This window comes from Petaurus breviceps, unplaced genomic scaffold (assembly GCF_028583685.1).
Source record: "Petaurus breviceps papuanus isolate PSGF00001 unplaced genomic scaffold, PetGlider_PUasm1.0 98, whole genome shotgun sequence".
Lineage (NCBI taxonomy): Eukaryota > Metazoa > Chordata > Mammalia > Diprotodontia > Petauridae > Petaurus > Petaurus breviceps.
This window is the reverse complement of record NW_027187460.1, coordinates 1,299,164-1,316,797: the sequence shown is the minus strand read 5'-3', so window position 1 is coordinate 1,316,797 and position 17,634 is coordinate 1,299,164. Positions and strand designations below refer to the sequence as shown.

At 40.9% G+C, this 17,634-nt stretch overlaps 1 protein-coding gene across 1 annotated transcript in view; it reads right to left on the bottom strand.

Moving 5' to 3' along the window:
- Positions 1-4,968, bottom strand: part of LOC138155868 (maestro heat-like repeat family member 5) — a 130,344-nt gene extending 125,376 nt beyond the window's left edge. The window contains exons 1-2 of the mRNA XM_069081120.1: positions 4,833-4,968; positions 564-712 (exon numbers count right to left, since the gene is read on the bottom strand). Coding sequence (XP_068937221.1) covers positions 564-712; positions 4,833-4,968 — 285 coding nt within the window. The remainder of the gene's footprint in view (positions 1-563; positions 713-4,832) is intronic.
- Positions 4,969-17,634: the final 12,666 nt, after the last annotated feature.

Below are 17,634 nucleotides of genomic sequence, written 5' to 3'. Positions count from 1 at the left end.
GGCCGGATTTGAACTCAAGTTCTCCTGCCTCCAGGGCCGGTGCTCTATTCATTGTACCATCTAGCCCCCCCCCCCCCTAATTAGGGATTCTATAAACCAAATTCATGCTTTGAGTAAAAATTGAATTAGATGCTTCCTGAGTTCCTGGCAATCCCTGGCATTCTAGGATTCTAGGGGCAGCAAGGTGGTGCAGCTGATAGAGTGCTGAATCTGGAGTCAGGAAGATCTGAATTCAAATCCCACCTCAGATACTAGCTGTGTGGCCCCAGGCAAGTCATTTAACTTCTATCTACTCTTTTCCTCATCTGCAAAATAGGGCACCTACCTCCCAGAGAGAGCTGAGGATCAAATGAGGTAATATTGGTAAAGCATTTTTCAAAACTTCAAGAATTATCTAAATGCTAGCCATAGCTATTCTATAACTGAAAATATAGAGAAAAGCTACGACATAGGCCAGGAAAGTTTGGGTGGGGGAGGAATGAGCCTGGATTCATAAACATGCCAAGGAGGAAGGTTAAGGGAAGGGAGGTTAGTCAGACCAAGTCAAACCATCTTTACCCTACCTCCAGATAATCTGTGACATGACGCCGGATAGACTCCAACACCGAGGTCTTCTCAATGGAAGTCATTGATTGAATTTTAGCCACCAGTGACTGCTCCCAGGAGGACTGGGCATTGAACAGATTTTCAAAGGATGATTTGCTATCCAGTTCTGAAGCAGAAAGACAATTATAATAACAATGATATTAGTTCATATAATTAAAACTGAAATGGGCCTTTGTGGAATGCTTAATTCAATCTCTTCATTTTACAGAATAAAAAAATTAAAGCCAGAGCGGTAGAAATTACTCACCCAGTCACATAGCTAATAAGTATTAGATCCAGTATGCAAACCCTGGTCTTCTGACTCAAAATCTATTACATTTTCCCTACTGTACCATTATTCCCAATTTAATAATATTTATTAAGTATACCCTATATTCAGAAGTTTCCACAAAATCCTACTCTGATGACTCATCATGTTATGGTGGAGATGACCCTAGGCTCTAGAAAGCTATTTTACTAGAGTATAAACTTTAGATTGTGTTCCATCATGCTGGAAAAGCTTTGAATATATCTCCAGTAATAAACCAAATCATACTCTAAGGACAAACCTAGCTAACTATGGAAGTTATCGAATATATAATTATTATAGAATTATAGACTATAATAAAGAATATAGAGTAATTATAATATAGAATAAAATAGAATAGAATATAGAATTATATAATTATAATATAAAATAGAATAGAATAGATTATAGAATGTAATTATAGAAAGGGCATATCACCTCCTAGTGATCATGCCAATTCATAAAACAATTTAAAATGGCTATTAAAAATGGCCCACAGTTGTGTGCAGTTCCTTCATATTCTATAGTGATGGTGTCAGAGTGACAGAAAAAAAAAATAACAGAAAGTGATAAGAATTACATTGGCTTTAGCCTGTCAAAAAAACTTCACTTTGACTTTTGGTACCCTAAAGGTAAGATCCTTGTCCAGTAATGAATGGGCGGGTATTCTAATGGAGCAGTTAAATGCTATTAGTCTTGACACTCTAACTACAAGAATTGTTACTTCCTGGGACACTTGGTAATGACGTATTGCACTACTCATGATATATATTTGCAAAACACCATCATGAAAATAACTCCAGTTTATGTACCAACCTCTGTTCCTTAAGATGAAAGGGTAGAGAAATTCTACACAGACCTTAAAACACTCCAAATCAAGGCAACATCACTGATACTTGATAGCTTCAGGGCACAGGTGGGAAAAAGTGAGGATGAGAAGAAATATATGGGAAAGTTGTTGCTGCTGTTCTTTATTTTCAAAGAAGACCGATACCATCACAGGGTGACGTCTTGACTTGCATATGAATTCTATTTAAGTGAGGTAGAGTTGCACAAAGTCATCAACCTCACTCTCTCTTCCAGCATCATTTAAGTCCAGTGGCAGAACACAAGAAAGACAACTAGTGATAGCCCCAGAAGCCGTGGAAGACCCTGGCATCTCCAGTGCCTAACCAGGCTCTAAGCCCTCCATTACACCTGCTTCAGCAGCCTTCATGGCCATTGGAACAAATTGTTCTTCATCTACCCCATTCTTCTGGGGGCAGTCTTCACATCTTGATGTGGACACTGCCCTAACTCAGCTATGGGTTTGAAACCTATCAGTTACCCTCAGTCTAGTATAGTTTATCAGCTGAGATGGTTTTACTGTGGTGTGGCTGCTGTGTCTGCTACAGCTTCTTACAGGTCAGAGTTGGATGGAAGGCAGACACTAAAGATGGGTGAGCAGCCCTAAAAAGGGCTCAGCAAGCCCTCACAGAGGAGGGAAAGATGCCAAAGGGATGGGAAAAATCTTGAACCTTATTGATGCTAAAAAAAAAAAAGGTGACTGAAAGTGCATCAATAATTAGAGACCTATATACCTTCATATATGTGTGTATACATATATATGTATATTATGTGTGTGCATATGCCTGTGTGTATATCGGCATGTATGTATATATGTACAAACGCATGTATATATTATATATCATGTATGCATATTGTATGTGTATATGTAGATGTGTTTACACAAGTATATGTGTATATATTGTGTGTAATCTGTGTGTATGTGTATTACATATGTGCACATGTATGTTTATATAATGTGTGCGCACACATACATGCATGGAAAAGGAATGAGCAGACTTTCACAAGCAAAATTCAACAATGTACTACATTATTTCTATCTTGCAATTAATTTGAAATAGTTGGTGCAGTGGATAGAGCATAGAACCTGGAGTCAGGAAGACCTGAGGTCATATTCAGCCTCAGATAGTTTACTAGTTGTGTGACCCTGGGCAAGTCACTTAACCTCTGTTTGGTTCAGTTTTCTCATCTGTAAAATGGAGATAGCACCCTATTTCCCAGGGTTGTTGTGAGGCTCAGATGAGAAATTATTTGTAAAGTGCTTTGCAAACCTGAAAGAGCTATATAAATGCTAGCTAGTATTATTATTTATTAGAGCAAAAAAATCATTTCAGTGTTGATTTGTGCAAGACCCTTGCCTATGCTGGAGGTAGAATGATGCAAAACAACTTGGTCACTGCCCTCAAGGATTTTACAATTCATTCATTTGAAAAACATTAAATGAAAACCCATAATGTGCAAAGCACTGTGCTTAACACTAAGGGAAAGCATAGTGTAGGTGAGACATGGGCCTTGTAGTCTCTTGAGAAGACAAAATAAGTGTGATGTAACTAAAAATGTGATAAAGGCAAAGAAACAATTCAAGCAAAGTGCTGAGGAAAACCAGGAGAAAGAGAAACCACTTTCTGCTGGGGTGATGCTGTGTGAATTTAGAATCAGATAATAGTTCAAATCCTAGCTCTAACATATATTACCTGTGACCCTAAAAAAGTCACCTAGCATTGATGGAAACTGGACAAGGTGATCTCTGAAGTCCATTCCAGTTCTCAATACTGTGTCCTAAAATCCTAGACTTCATGGAGAAAGGGAACATTTGATGATGATGGCAATGATCACAATGACAATGAAAATGATGACAATCTCTTGAATGCGTGTAATAATATATACTTTTATGGCTTTCTTTGATCTTGGAATTTAAACAATCTACTAGTAGACTGTGACACAGAGATACCTTGTCATTCCATATGATCTTTATGCATCTCTTCCCATGAATCCTCCATAGAAAGATGACCTAACACACTGGAAGCTTCTCTCCAGATTTTTAAATATTTCCTAGGTAATAGAACAACATTTGGGCCTTTCCTGAGAGAAGATCTGGATGGGGGTAGGGGTGGGTGAAGGTGATTGGGGGTGGGGCGGGTGGGACTGCGGCAAAGGGAAAGGGATGAAGTCAGAAAACATTTGACTACATCTTGTCACGGACTGGTTTTGGTGATAGTTAAAGTGCTTAGCTGCCTATGAGAAGATGATGTGACACCCTCTCCCCAAAAGGTCCCCCTTGCTTCCCACGGTACCACAGAAGGGTATCTCCTCTCTGATCTGTAACTCCACTCATGTGAAATGACTCTAGAAACCTGTTGTGAAGAGCAGCAATAGTATTTATTTCATTCCCCAGGATTCTATAATTTCATCAATTTTGGTATCCTCTCTAACATGAACAATAAGTCTATAATATGTAGATGGTTTTTGAGAGTTACCACAATCAAAGACTTCCTCCCCAGGAGACCAAACTAGTGGTTGAATTTTCTGAACTTAGGTTGCTCCAACATACAATCTGTCACTAGGTTATAGAATCACTCAAATTTCTGTACCACTTTATGGTTTATAAGAACCTTATGAGTTAACTCATAACTCTATGAGGAAACTGATATCCAGACAAGAAAAGTGACTTTTCCAAGGTCATACAGCTAGAAAGTGGCATGGTAAGGATGAGAATCCAAGTCTTCTGGCCATTAGTCTGGGGTAGGTTTCTAAGAAAGGAAATTTAAGTGCTTGGTGGCCATCTGGTCAATGCTTCAAATTATCCCTGGATGACTCTTAGACAAGAGTCAAATAACCATGGGAAATGACCAGGAAATACCATTAATCCAATGTGGTCTCAATTTGAGGAAAACTACCAATTCCTAAGTGTCTCCCTAATCTGCCTAGGTACTAAAGGTACCTAATTAGAATAAAAATCTCCCTAGGAGAGAATTTCACAAATAAAGCATCATCAGCCAAGAAATTGCAAGCATGGCATTTTCAACATTATAACCCTTCAAATATTTGAAGAGATTAGCACACACCCACACAGAGACACAAACACACTTCTTACCGATGTCCCCAGTTTCTTTCTCCTGCTGCTTTTCCTGCTCCATTTCCTTGGTGGGAAAGAGACGATTGGACCTCCAGAGGCCCAACCTCCATCGGCGATGAGATGGTTGGGGAACTTCCCTAGTCGTGGCCAACATTGTTGAAAGCTTTCTTGTTGGCCTGCAGACAGAGGGCTGAGGAGCAACTAGAGGAATATTACAGGAGGGACAGTCAGTCCAGAAATTATGCTTCTATCTGAGTGAAACGACCATCTACCCTTTGCCATTTCCTTCTCCAGCTCATTTTACAGATGAGGAAACTGAGATAAACAGGATTAAGTGACTTACCTAGGGTCACACAGTGAGTATGAGTCTGAGGCTGGATTTGAACTCAGGAAGATGAGCCTTCCTGACTCCAGGCCCAGTACTCTCTCCACTGCACACCTAACTGCCCCAAGAGGAAGTTCGGAGAGGGACAAAGGAGTAACCTCATTCCTTTCCAGCCTTTCCACTTCAAACTTCCTCTAACATACCTCACTACTCCAGGCCTGGGATTCATACACGGGAAGTATCCTCTGCTCCTTCAGCCTCTCCCTCTGCATGGATGGCTCCTCCTAGAGCCTCCAACTAAGGAGGGCACCTAGGCCAGCCGGGACTCCTTGCTGTCCAGGCTGCACTCCACTCAAGATTTCTCCATTCCACCCCCACCCCCTGCCCTAACTCTTGTCCCCTTCCTACTTTTTCTGTTTCCTCTTCTGCGTTGCTTCCCCCTTCAAACTATAAACTCCTAGAGGCCAGCAACTATCTATATTTCTATTTATATTTGTATGCCATCACTTAGCACATAATTACAGAGTACACTTAAACGCTTACTGACTGACCTCTGAGACCCCTTCAGATTATGTGGAAATGGAAATGGAATGGACAGAATGTTGGATTGGGGCTCAGAGGACCTGGGTCCAAATCTCAGTTCTGCTGCTTGCTATTTCTGCCACCTTAAGCAAACCACTTAAACTTTCTGGGCTTGTTACTTATTTAACAAAGGTGTGAGAATAGATGACTTCCAAGGTCCCTTCAGATCTATGATCCCAAAGTTCTGAGATTCTTTGACTTTGGATTTAGTTCAAGAGTCAACAGAAAACAGCTAAGGGTTCTAAGAACAGAATGATAATGATACAGAGGAATTCTTGAGGAAGGTATAATTGACTTCTCTGGGGAGAATGAAATAGGGAGGAGGATTTGGAGCTAGAAGGTTGTCAAGGACTAACACAAAAATCCAGGCCTGCAGCACAAGACAGTCCCCATACTCTTGGGTCATCCTCCTATTTCAAAGCCTAGTGCAAGTTCCATTTTTTCCATGAAACCTTTCCTTTCTATCACTGGATCATCTCCAATTGTCCTGATCTCTATCTGGCCAATGGACCCAGGTGGCTCCAGAGGACAGAGTGAGGCTGGTGACTTTGCACAGCCCTCCTCACTTAAATCCAATTCATTTGCAAGTCATGGCTTCACCTTCGTGATGTCATGGTCTTCTTTGAGAAGGAAGGACAAGCAATAACAACACTTTCTATCTTAACCCAGACTGATTTCTCTACCCTCTGATCTCCCACATTATTTATTTTCTACGCCATCCATTTTGCTACTTAACTAGATCCAGAAAACAGAATCATAGCACCTTAGAACTGAAAGAGATACGTCACCCCGTTCACCCCCACACATGAATAGGAATCCCCTGTATCCAATTGTCCACAAGTGTCCATTCAAAAAATTCCAGTGACAGGAAAACTGCTATGTCCCAGAGCAGAAACGTCCTTTCCTAGATAGCACCAAACTTTAGGGATTTCATTTTTGTTTTTGTTTAGTTTTACTTTAAGCCAAAATCTCACTCTGCAACTTCTGCTGATGACTTAACAGTAGAATCTCAAATTTGGAAGTGACCACTGAGGCGATATAGACCAACCCAAAGCTGAATAAGGATGTACCTTATAGCATGCACGTCAAATGGAAAAAAGAAGCCTTCAGGAGAATACATAATAGCTGTTTTCAAGTCATTATGAGAAAAGGAATCCGCTATTTCTTGAAGCAGTCCCTTTTCCTTTAAGGCAGCTTTATATTATTAGGAAGTGGGTTTTTTTTCTCCCATAAATCAAATTTGCTTCTTTGCAATTTCTCCCTTCTGCTCCCTTTGCAAATGTCCACAGTTGTACTCTCCAAATCCAGAAGATCATATCAAATCTCCCTCTTCCACATGCTATCCCTTTGAACACTTGAAAACAATGATGCTACTCTCCCCCAGTCTTCTCTCTTCCAGGCTAAATACCCCCAATTCCTTTAAATGACCATCCTATGGCATGGTCTCAAGACCATTCACCATCCTGATTATGACCTGGGTGCTCTCTAGCTTATCATTAGCCTTCCTAAACAGTGCCCAGATATGACCTGATGCAGTTTGTCTGGGTCTTGATGACAAAACCATATAAACATGCTAGGTTATTTCTTCCTGATCTTGGATTTAAACTCTTATTCTCCTTGTTCTGACTTTACCAGCCCAAGGATAATTTTCCTTGGCAGAGAAAACAGAAGTAAAGTAACAGCTAAGTAGGTCTTCCCTCTCACCACTGTGTTATCTTCATCCTGACTTACAGCTCTATCCCTAGCTCTTCTTTTTCCCAGAACAGCAAAAACAAAAAACCCAAACAACCAACCAGAATCCTATGATTTTTTGTCATCTTTAACATTATTTGCTGGCCCCAGCTCGCACTGACCTTAGCACCCCTGATCCCATTCTTAGCTGACAGTGCCATTCAAATGCTATTATTCTGCACAGGTCTTTTTAAAACATAAATTGGTCCCTGAGCTTTCTATGGATCCATATCAATTTTGTCAATCAACTCCTATTTCTCCCCATCAGAAATGGATTGGTTAAGTCTTCAGAATTCTTCTCTTGAGAATTTTCTATCCCCCTGGTATTACATCTCTTACAGAAGTTTAATGAAAGGGTTCCTATCCTTTCTCTAAACCAAGATTGCTTAACCTTTGTTTTTGTCATGGACTCCTTTGTAAGTGTGATAAAGCCCATGGATTTCTTCTGAGAACGCTGACATTTTAAATGCAAAAAATACATAGGATTACAAAAAAATCATGTTAAAATATTTTTTTCTTTCTCACAAACTCCATGAAATCTAGGGTTCATGTATCCTAGGTTAAGAATCCCTGCTACAAATCTCCTAAAATCTTTCTTTTTTCCATAATTCTTTACCCTAGATTAATCATAAAAAGTCTGAACTGTTTTCCATGGGTCAGTCCTGCAAACATTGAAAAAAGATGTCATGCTTCTGCAAGCTAAATATCCCTAATTCTGGGACAGCCAGGTGGTACAGTGAATAGAGCACCGGCCCTGGAGTCAGGAGGACCTGAGTTCAAATCTAGCCTCAGACACTTGACACTTAACTAGCCTTGTGACCTTGGGCAAGTCACTTAACCCCAATTGCCCTGTATGGTATGGCCATACCAAGCATCAATTTGCATTGCACATATTAAAATGTTTATTAGGTTGAATTAAATTGTCTTCAGTCCTCTCCCTCATCATCCTAATAACTATATTCTCTGGCTACTCTCCCCTTTGTCTATGTCCTTCCTAAAATGTGGTTCCCAAAACTGGACATAATAGTGGAGGATTACAGGCAAGGAGTGTGACATATGGAGTCAGACACAGTTGCTTTGTTGGTTGATTTTGCATAACTGATTTTGTTTGTAACAAGAGAAGATTAGGGGAGGCTAGGTGGTGCTTTGAATAGAGCACTGGCCCTGGAGTCAGGAGGACCTGAGTTCAAATCTGACATCAGACACTTAACACTTAACTAGCCGTGTGACCTTGGGCAAGTTGCTTAACCCCAACTGCCCTCTAAAAAAAGCAAGGGAGGATTAAGTCAGGGAGCTAGAATATTTTGAAAAATGACTATGATTTTGAAAAAGTAAAAGTTTTCAATAAAATAAAGAGTATTAAGAATAAGAACTGAATATAATATTCTAGATAAAGTCTGACTTGTACAGGGAACAGCTAGATTTTCAGCCCTTCATTTCGGGTACTAGCCAAAGACTGAGCTTATAGCACTATTGCCCCAGGTCTTTGCACCCATACTGTTGTCTTGTCTCACCTGTGTCACCTAGACTTGTACAGTTGACTTTTTGAACCCAAGCAGATGACTTTACATTTATTCCTGAGAAATTTAATCCTATTAGACCTAGCTCATCTTTCTAACCCATCCAGTTCTTTTGGGATGCTGACTTTCATCCAAGGTGCTAACTAGCCTTGTCATCTGCATGTTGTCTTCATCCAAGTCACTGATAAAAATGCTTGAACAAGCAGTCAATCCTCGATAATTATTTATTAAGTGCCTGTTATAAGCCACCCACTGTGTTAGATGTGTGGGGTACAAATACAATGAATGAAACAATCCCTACTTGCAAGGATGACAAGTCTTCACCTGTAAGGACAAATTCCTAGGGCATTCCACTAAAAACCCCTCACTTGCATCAAGGATTTATGCTTCAGGTTTGTAAATATTTATCATTCAGCCCAACACAATCATAATAGTTCACATTTATATAAGGCTTTCAGGTTTATATAGGACTTTTCTTAAAACAACTCTACCATTGTATTATCTCCATTTTACAGATGGCAAAACTGAAGCCTGGAGAGGTGAGACAACCAGTCTATGGTCATATAGTAACAGAACTGGACTGAAAGCCAGGCCTTCCCACTCCAAGTCCAGTGGGGTTCTTTGTTTTGTTTTGTTTAAATACCGTACTGCTTTAGCTCATTCTTTACAAGTCCACAAACCCTGCCCTTCTGAGTTTCTGACTTCACCTCTCATTAGGACACACAATTTTTGTTTATTTTTTAAAAAAAGGATTAACAAGGGCAAGAGACACAATAGCACTTCACAGAAACTCTCCCAGTATTCAGCAAAATAACACTAAAAATTGAACAGCTTGGGAGAAAGTGAATGATTGTCAGAAGCATTTTGTTTCCAGATTAAATACTTGTGGATTTGTCAGTTTTAGAGGATCCCTAAAATTTATCCCACTCAGACAGGGAACTATCTTAGACTGTTCTCCAAAAATTTTACACGTATCATCTAATCTCTCAAACTATACTGTAGGCTGCTTTAGGGTAGGAGCCATATTTTTTCTTTCCCACTTCAGTTGTATATACTTGGGTAGGCACTAAATAAACTTATTCCCTATGCCCAGAATGTCCTTCCCACCTCATCCCTGCCTGCTAAAATCCAAGTTAGCCCAGTATAGTAAAAAGAATATTAAATTTGGAGTCCAGCAAGACCTGGTCCTTTGAATCTTGGTTCACCATTACTAGCTATATGACTCTTTGAACCTTTTTCCTTGTTCATAAAATGGAGATAATAAAATTTAAGCTAGCTACTTGAAAGCACCTTAGAATGTTAGGTAAATGTGAATGGTTATTGTTATTATTATGACCCAGCTCAAGTATCACCTCCCCCACAAAGCTTTCCCTGATTCCCTCAGTCAAAAGAAATGTCGTTATCTTTGGAGTTCCCATGATCCTCTGCACCTCTCTTATATACTGTCCCTTTGTATAACAGTTACACATCTTATGCATTAAAGCAGTAAAAGGAAAAAGAGTTTGCCATTCTCATCTTTATATCCATAGTGCCTGGCACAGGGCCTTGTACACAGTAGAAACTCAGTAGATGAGGCCTCAGTGGAATTGAATGTAACTGAAGTGACAGGAAAATTTTTTTTTAAAAAGGAAAAATAAAGGGTTTTACTGGCGACCCTGGGACATGGGGACTGCAGGCTTTCAATTATTTAGGCTCTCTCGAACCCATTTACCAAAGTTGCCTCTCTACCTAGGGGCAATATCCCACCAGTTTATAAAACTGCTTTTGATTTTTAAAAGTAACAATGTAAAGGCCTGAAGAAAAATAAATACCTCAGACCAAAAGCCTAAAGAAGGCAGACCAAAGGACTTGCAGTAGACAGAAAGGAATCGTTTTCCCTACTTTGCTTCTAAGTTCCTGAACAGCTGCTGAGAAACCTTAAGGAGAATTTAAATTGGGAGTAAGGCCTCAAATGGGGGTCAGGGCCTAAATAAGGCCCCATTTTACCTCAGGCTGTGCTGAGAAAGAACAGGCCTCTTCGGAGCCCTGCCTTCCTTCCCCATAGAAAGGGATTGTCCCTTCAAAAATTCCCCATGAACCCACAAAACAAACACAAACAACAGCATTTTCCCCCTCTCCCTCACAGCACACACATCTCTCCCCAAATGAGCTCACACAGGCCTTTTTGTTTTCTGTTGTTTGAAAGCCATGAGAAACCCTGAGTAAAATGTAGAATTTAGGAAGAGAGGATAGTTTAGAACCTGAGGAGAATTTAAGCACCTGAGAATTTAGACCCTGAGGAAAATTTCTGAGAATTTAGATCCTGAAAAGAATTTATTTTGAGGAGAATTTAGACTGAGGAAAATTTACTCTGAGAACTTACCTTCTAAGGAGAATTTAGACTGGGGAGAATTTAGGCCCTGAAGAGAATTTATTCTGAGGAGAATTTAGACTCTGAGGAGAATTTAAATCCTGAGGAGAATTTACTCTGAGAATTTAGATCCTTAGGAGAATTTATTCTGAGGCAAATTCAGACTCTGAGGAGAATTTAGACTTTGAGGAAAACTTACTCTGATAATTTACTCTCTAAGGAAAATTTAGACTCTGAAGAGAATTTGTTCTGAGAATTTAGATGCTTAGAAGAATTTATTCTGAGGAGAATTTGCCCTAAGATGAATTTAGATCCTGAGGAAAATTTATCCTGAGAATTTACCCTCTGAGGAGAATTTAGACCCTGAAGAGAATTTCCCAAAGGATATGGGCTTCCATAAGCTTCTAGTTGAGACCCTTCTCAGAAATACCCCTTCCCCAAACCTAGGAAGACTTTCCCACTGGGTCTCTACAGTTTCCTGAGGCTAAGAAGGGGACTTTGTCCCTGCTCACAGTGGGAGGCCCTGTTCCTAGATATGAAGGAAACTCCTGCCCACCTGGGCCCCCTCTGCCAAGGGAAAGGGTAGACAAATTTCTTGAAGGGACAAAATGTCTCTGAGGGAACTCTTTCCTGGCACTTTTTGGCTGGTGGCCTTTTCATGAAGGCCCCAGACCATCTGCAGGGCTTTCTGAGTCAGGGTCCCACGTGCACTTGGGAGCAGTCTGTGTGAGAGCCCTCGCTGCTCCCCGCCTGTAGACCACCCCCACCTAAGCAGAGGCAGCAGAGACTCAGAGAGAACCAGCTGGCTGCTCCTCATCATACTGTCGATGGGGAGACAAAGGCCTGGAGGGGCCAGAAACTAGTTATACCCACTTGTTCATCAGATCGGTGGGCCCAGTGTCACAGCCTGAATTTAGAGACTGACTTTAACCTTGAGGAGGATTTGGGAGAAACATTTCCTGCCAGTCTTTCCCATCCTAGCAAGGCATTTGCCCTTTTCTCTTGACTCTCCCCAAAACAACCCTCTAAAACTAGAGGCCTTACCTCACCCTTCTCTCGGAAATAAGCCTTGGACCAAGGCAATGAGGAAACAGGCAAGAAGCAGGCTTAGACACAAGGTTGTCTATTTGGGGGAGGGGAGAGCAGGAGAAAGGTATCTGGCTTAAGGACATCCTCAGGGGCTGAACACTACCAGGGTCATCCTCAGATGCCATTTTTCTTTATGGAAATCCTGAGGCACACTCAGCTCCAAGGTGCTCTGCACCCCGGACTCTTATTTAAATGCTTGAGTTCTCTCCAAACCACCTCCAGGCCTTCAATGACATCCCACCCCCGTCTTCTGTCTCAACACACCAACAAAAGTATCTCACATGGTTATGCTGAGGCCCCTCACGCCAAAACACAGCTCTGCTGCCTCCCAAATTCCCTGTGACGAGCAAGATCATCAAAACCTTGTTCCCCTCATGGCTTTCAAATACTGGATTTCACAGAGAGGAAACACCTTCTGTTAACCTACTCCTGGAGACACATTCCCTCTACCTTGAAATCCCTCTCAAGGAGGCAGGCAAAGAGGATTCACTTCCCAAGGGGAGGAGGAGGAGGAGGAGGAGGAGGAGGAGGAGCTGGTCCCCTGTGGTCTCCATAGCAACCTCAGCTGGGATAGCCTTAGGCCACAGTCTGGATTCATCTATCCATGCTTCCTAACCATCTCCAGGACCGACCAAGAGGGATTTATCAGTGTTTGGTAAATAGAAGAGGGAGGTGTTGAGAGATAAAGCTTTTTTTCCATCCTTACCATGATGCTCTGGATCCTTGGCCAGACAGCTTGTCCCTTTATCCATGCCACAAGGTGATGAAGACCTTGCTCTAGATAAGTACAAACTCATATAGTATAGGGACATGAGAACCAAAGTCGAAAAAGATTTTGGAGATCACTGAATCCAGTCCCCCATTGGACGGATTGAGAAACTGAGGCTCAGAGAAGGGAGGGACTTGCCTGAGATAATACAGGGGGTTTGGAGCATCCTGGTATTTTAAGAATCCCCTCTCCCATATTGTTGTTTTTGTTGTTGTTTCCCCACTGCATCATACTGAGACACAGTCAAATCAATTAAAAATATGTATTAAGCTCCTAAGTTGTACAAGGCATTGTGTAAGGTGCTGGGGAGAGAGAGAGAAGAGAAAAAAGATGGGAGGGGAGGAAGTAAGAAAGAAAGGATGGGAGGGAAAAAAGAGAGAGAGAGAGAGAGAGAGAGAGAGAGAGAGAGAGAGAGAGAGAGAGAAGAGAAGATGGGAGGGAGAGAGGAAAGAAAGAATGGAAAGGAAGAAGGAAAGAAAAAAGAAGAGAAAAAATTAAGGAATGGGACAGGAAGGAAGGAGGAGGGAAAAAGAGGTAAAAATGAAATAATCTTTGCCCTCAAGAATCTTACATTCTGTAAAAATCTAAGTACTTGGGTCTGAGAGAGTTGGAGAAGAAATGGGGGTGGGGAGGGCGTTCTCAAATGAAACAAATGTCTCTAAATACCCAAAGTCATGATACTGTACTATGGTCGAATGTTCTGGGAAACCAGCCCCACTGGGGACTGAGTCTCCACCTGCCCTCCATCTGGATAATTTGCAAGCTGAGTCAATGTACTTTCATTCTGAAGCATTTCCCCCAAATCCATGCCATAAAGTATCACAATCAACCCTGATCCAGAACTCAGCTGCCTTCCCAAAGAGATTTTGCAAATGGATGTGCCAAGACTGCAAAGCCTAATAGTCACAATACCTTCTCTGCTGAGTCCCTGGCTGCAGACAAAGGGCTTAAGAAGCAGACAGGGCAGGGAGCTTAGAGAAAGAAGGGGGAGAAGAGAAGGGAACCTGCCCTATACTGCCCCCATCCCAGCTGTGAGTGCCATGAGTATTAGCATGGAAAAGAAAATCAATTGGAGGAATGGAGAGGAAGGTGAAGAAGTGGAAATTGCTTTAAAATATAGGTGCAGAGGGCAAAGACGAGAGGAGGTCTTCCAGTGCATTATAGGGATCATCTATGAAGGGCTTGGGAGATGATTCAAAAAAGAATTATACAGAATGAGAAATCATGGATGGTTTGAGATCAGCACACCGGCAGGGAGTGGGCGAACATCAGTGAAATCACAAATATACTGAAGTATAATTCTTCAGCTGTGTATGATGCCTTACAGATTTCAAAGTGCTTTCGTATCCATTATCTCATTTGTATCTCACAACGGCCTTGTCAGACAAGCAATAAAAGAATTATTTAGCCATATTTTAGAACTGTGGAAACCAGGCTATAAGAGGCTAAGAAATGTACCCAATGTCACACAGCTAATTAGTAGCTAACCAAATATTAACCGTATTTCTTGGTCCCTCCTTTCTCCTAAACCCATTCTTATCTCTTTTCTCTATTTTAGAAGCATAGAAATTGGAATTTGCAGAGAGCTTGACTAGCTAACCTAAGCCAACTTTCTCCTCCATGCAGAAATGCCCTCTACAATATGTTTGACAAGTAGTCATTCAACCTCCACTAGAGAATAATTACAGTGAGATGGTTCTGACTGTATCGAGTATGTCCTTATATCGTGTCTGAGCTCAGCCTCCTTGTCACTTATACTCATTTGGCCCTAGTTCTGCCCTTTGGAACCATATTTATTCTGCATGGCTCTTTTCCATGGCTATCATTATATTAAAAGAAATTGATCATGTTTTTCTGTCTATTTGTATCTCAACAAAATATCTCTAGTTTCTTCAGCCAACCCTAGTGTATGTAAAATGGGGGTGGATCCCAACCTAACATCTCAAAAGGTTGTTGTAAAGATCAAATTACATAAATCCTTTGTAATCAGGAAGGCTATATAATCGTATGTTGCTATACTTTAGAGACTTAGTATGATCAAGTCACATAACTTTTCTAAGCTTCAGTTCCTTCATCTGTTAAAAAAAAAAAAGGGATTATAATCTTTGTCTTACCTGGTTGTGAAAGGAGTACTTTGCAAACTGTAAATACTCTTATTTGTTGATGCTGAGTTCTTCCCATGGACATTCTCTTGCCAATGCAAATTGCAGCACCTTCAAACTTTCCCTTCACTTGCAATCATTGTCTATATTTGCCTAGAACTCCTCCATGGGGAATCTAGCAGATATGATGGCAATCTTCTTGCTATTTTAGATTCTTGAGCGTAGGAATATTCCACTTGGACTATCTTGTCTATTTCTATGAGTCATGCCTTACTGTGTGATTAGCCTATAGTCATATATGATTTTTTCAAGTCATATATTTCCTAGGTATTGTATTTTATGTTGCTTATTGGGTTGAGCCATTATTAGTAGCATGTTGAAATTTCTCCATCATGCATCTTTTCATTACCCTTTGGATTATTTGTAATTATATTTTTCAGAAACTGTTGACTTCCGTGATTTGGGATATCAGTGAAGAAATATTGAGGCAACTCATGCATCAGTGGGACCTTAGCCCCTGCCATTACAGACCAAGATCACCTTGGGGGCTTGACTCAATAGTGATCTCTTTATCTCATTTTTATCCCTCCCTAAGGTCTCCTCTGAGGATGTCAGACTTTGGTTCATGCCTTTCTAACAGTTCCCTGAAAAGCTCCCTATAGCATTCAGGTTAACAAGACCTTGTTGCATAGATGATAGGTTGTTTGACCCAACAAAAACACAGAACTAACATGTACTTGAACCTCTTAAAAATCAGGGGAAAAAATCCTTTTTTGGGAGAGCATGACACAGTCTTCCCTTCTATTGGGTCCTGCTTTCTCACTGAACATACGTAACCCACAAGGCTAATGATACCAGCCAAGGTATAACTCTAGTTTGCCCTTTGGTGCAGGCAATTCCTCACTGTACCAATCCCTCTTCCCCTTTGGGCCCTATGAGATGGCGTTTGCTCTTCAGGTGTCTTTTTAGCTGTGAATGAAACTGAGAGTTTATGGCTACTCTCCTACTTTCTCTCTGATGCCCCAAAACTTTTTTGTGTTCTCTTTTCAAGGAATCCATTCTTCTGCGTCTCCATTTGATATCTGCCCCTAAGCTCACATAGTTCCCTGTAGAGACCAAAGAAATATACAGGTCTCTCTCTACATAGGCATGTAGCTCAGGTTGTCTATACCTTTATCTACATTCCTCTCTCAGTCTCTAAACCTACTTTGTGGGCGTGTGTGTGGGCCTTCTTTCTTTGTCTCTCTGTGTTTCTACTGTTTCTGTCCTATTCGAGTCCCTATCTCCTCTTAAGGAACACCTCAACTATGTAAACCTAAATCATAATGTGGGTAGTCAGGTGGCACAGTGGATAGAGTTCCAGGCCTGGAGTTAGGAAGAGTCATCTTCCTGAGTTCAAATTTAGCCTCTTACTAGGTGTGTGACTCTGGGCAAGTCACTTAATCCTGTCTGCCTTAGTTTCCTCATCTCCACTCCAGTATCTTTGCCAAGAAAATCCCAAATAGGGTCACAAAGCATTAGACACAACTGAAAAATAATGTGGTATCAGTAGTGTGAGCTTCACCAAAGCTGCCCAAATGAAAGCCTTATCAATGAGGATGTGGGAGAAGAACTAATGCTTTGTCCTGTGAATGAGGTAGCCCAAATATAAGTATCCCCATTTTTATATGTCTCTAGACCTATTATTCCATCAGTGTAGAAAACTCCTGGTGTGAAAATTCTCTCTGCCACCACCGATTCACAAATTGCCTATGATCTGAGAAATCATGTGACTGGCCATGATCACACAGGTAGTGTATGGCAGTAGCAGGACTTGAAATTCCCAAGAAGCCTAATTCTAAGCCCCCCCTCCACCCAGTATGCCTTGCTGCCTGTATGCCCATTTTAGAAAGCATATTATAGAGGTTAAGTAACATGCCAGTGGGCACATGACTAGCAAGTGGCTGAAGCAGGACTCAGTACCAGATCCTCTCACTCCAAGCCCAATATTGCTTCCAATACTTCCACACTGCCTCTCAGTGTCTCACTATTGCAAATCTTTCACTTAACATCAATGCTTAATAGATCAGTGACTGAAATTGTGTCTAGTTTTATCTGGCATGGACTCCTGCATGATTTTGATGTAGGCATGTATGAAATCTGTCTTCGATGAATCTTCTGGATACATTTCTCTATGAGTCACATTTTCCCTTGAAATCAATAAACAACAAATACAGTGAGATGTTATATTCCCTATTCATCTTTGGCAGTTATGTGACTATAAAAAATGTAGTCTGCAAAATCTTTTGCAAAAGTCTGTTTCTTTTCATGCTTTCCTTGATAATGACCTCAATTTGTGTATAGACCCAATTT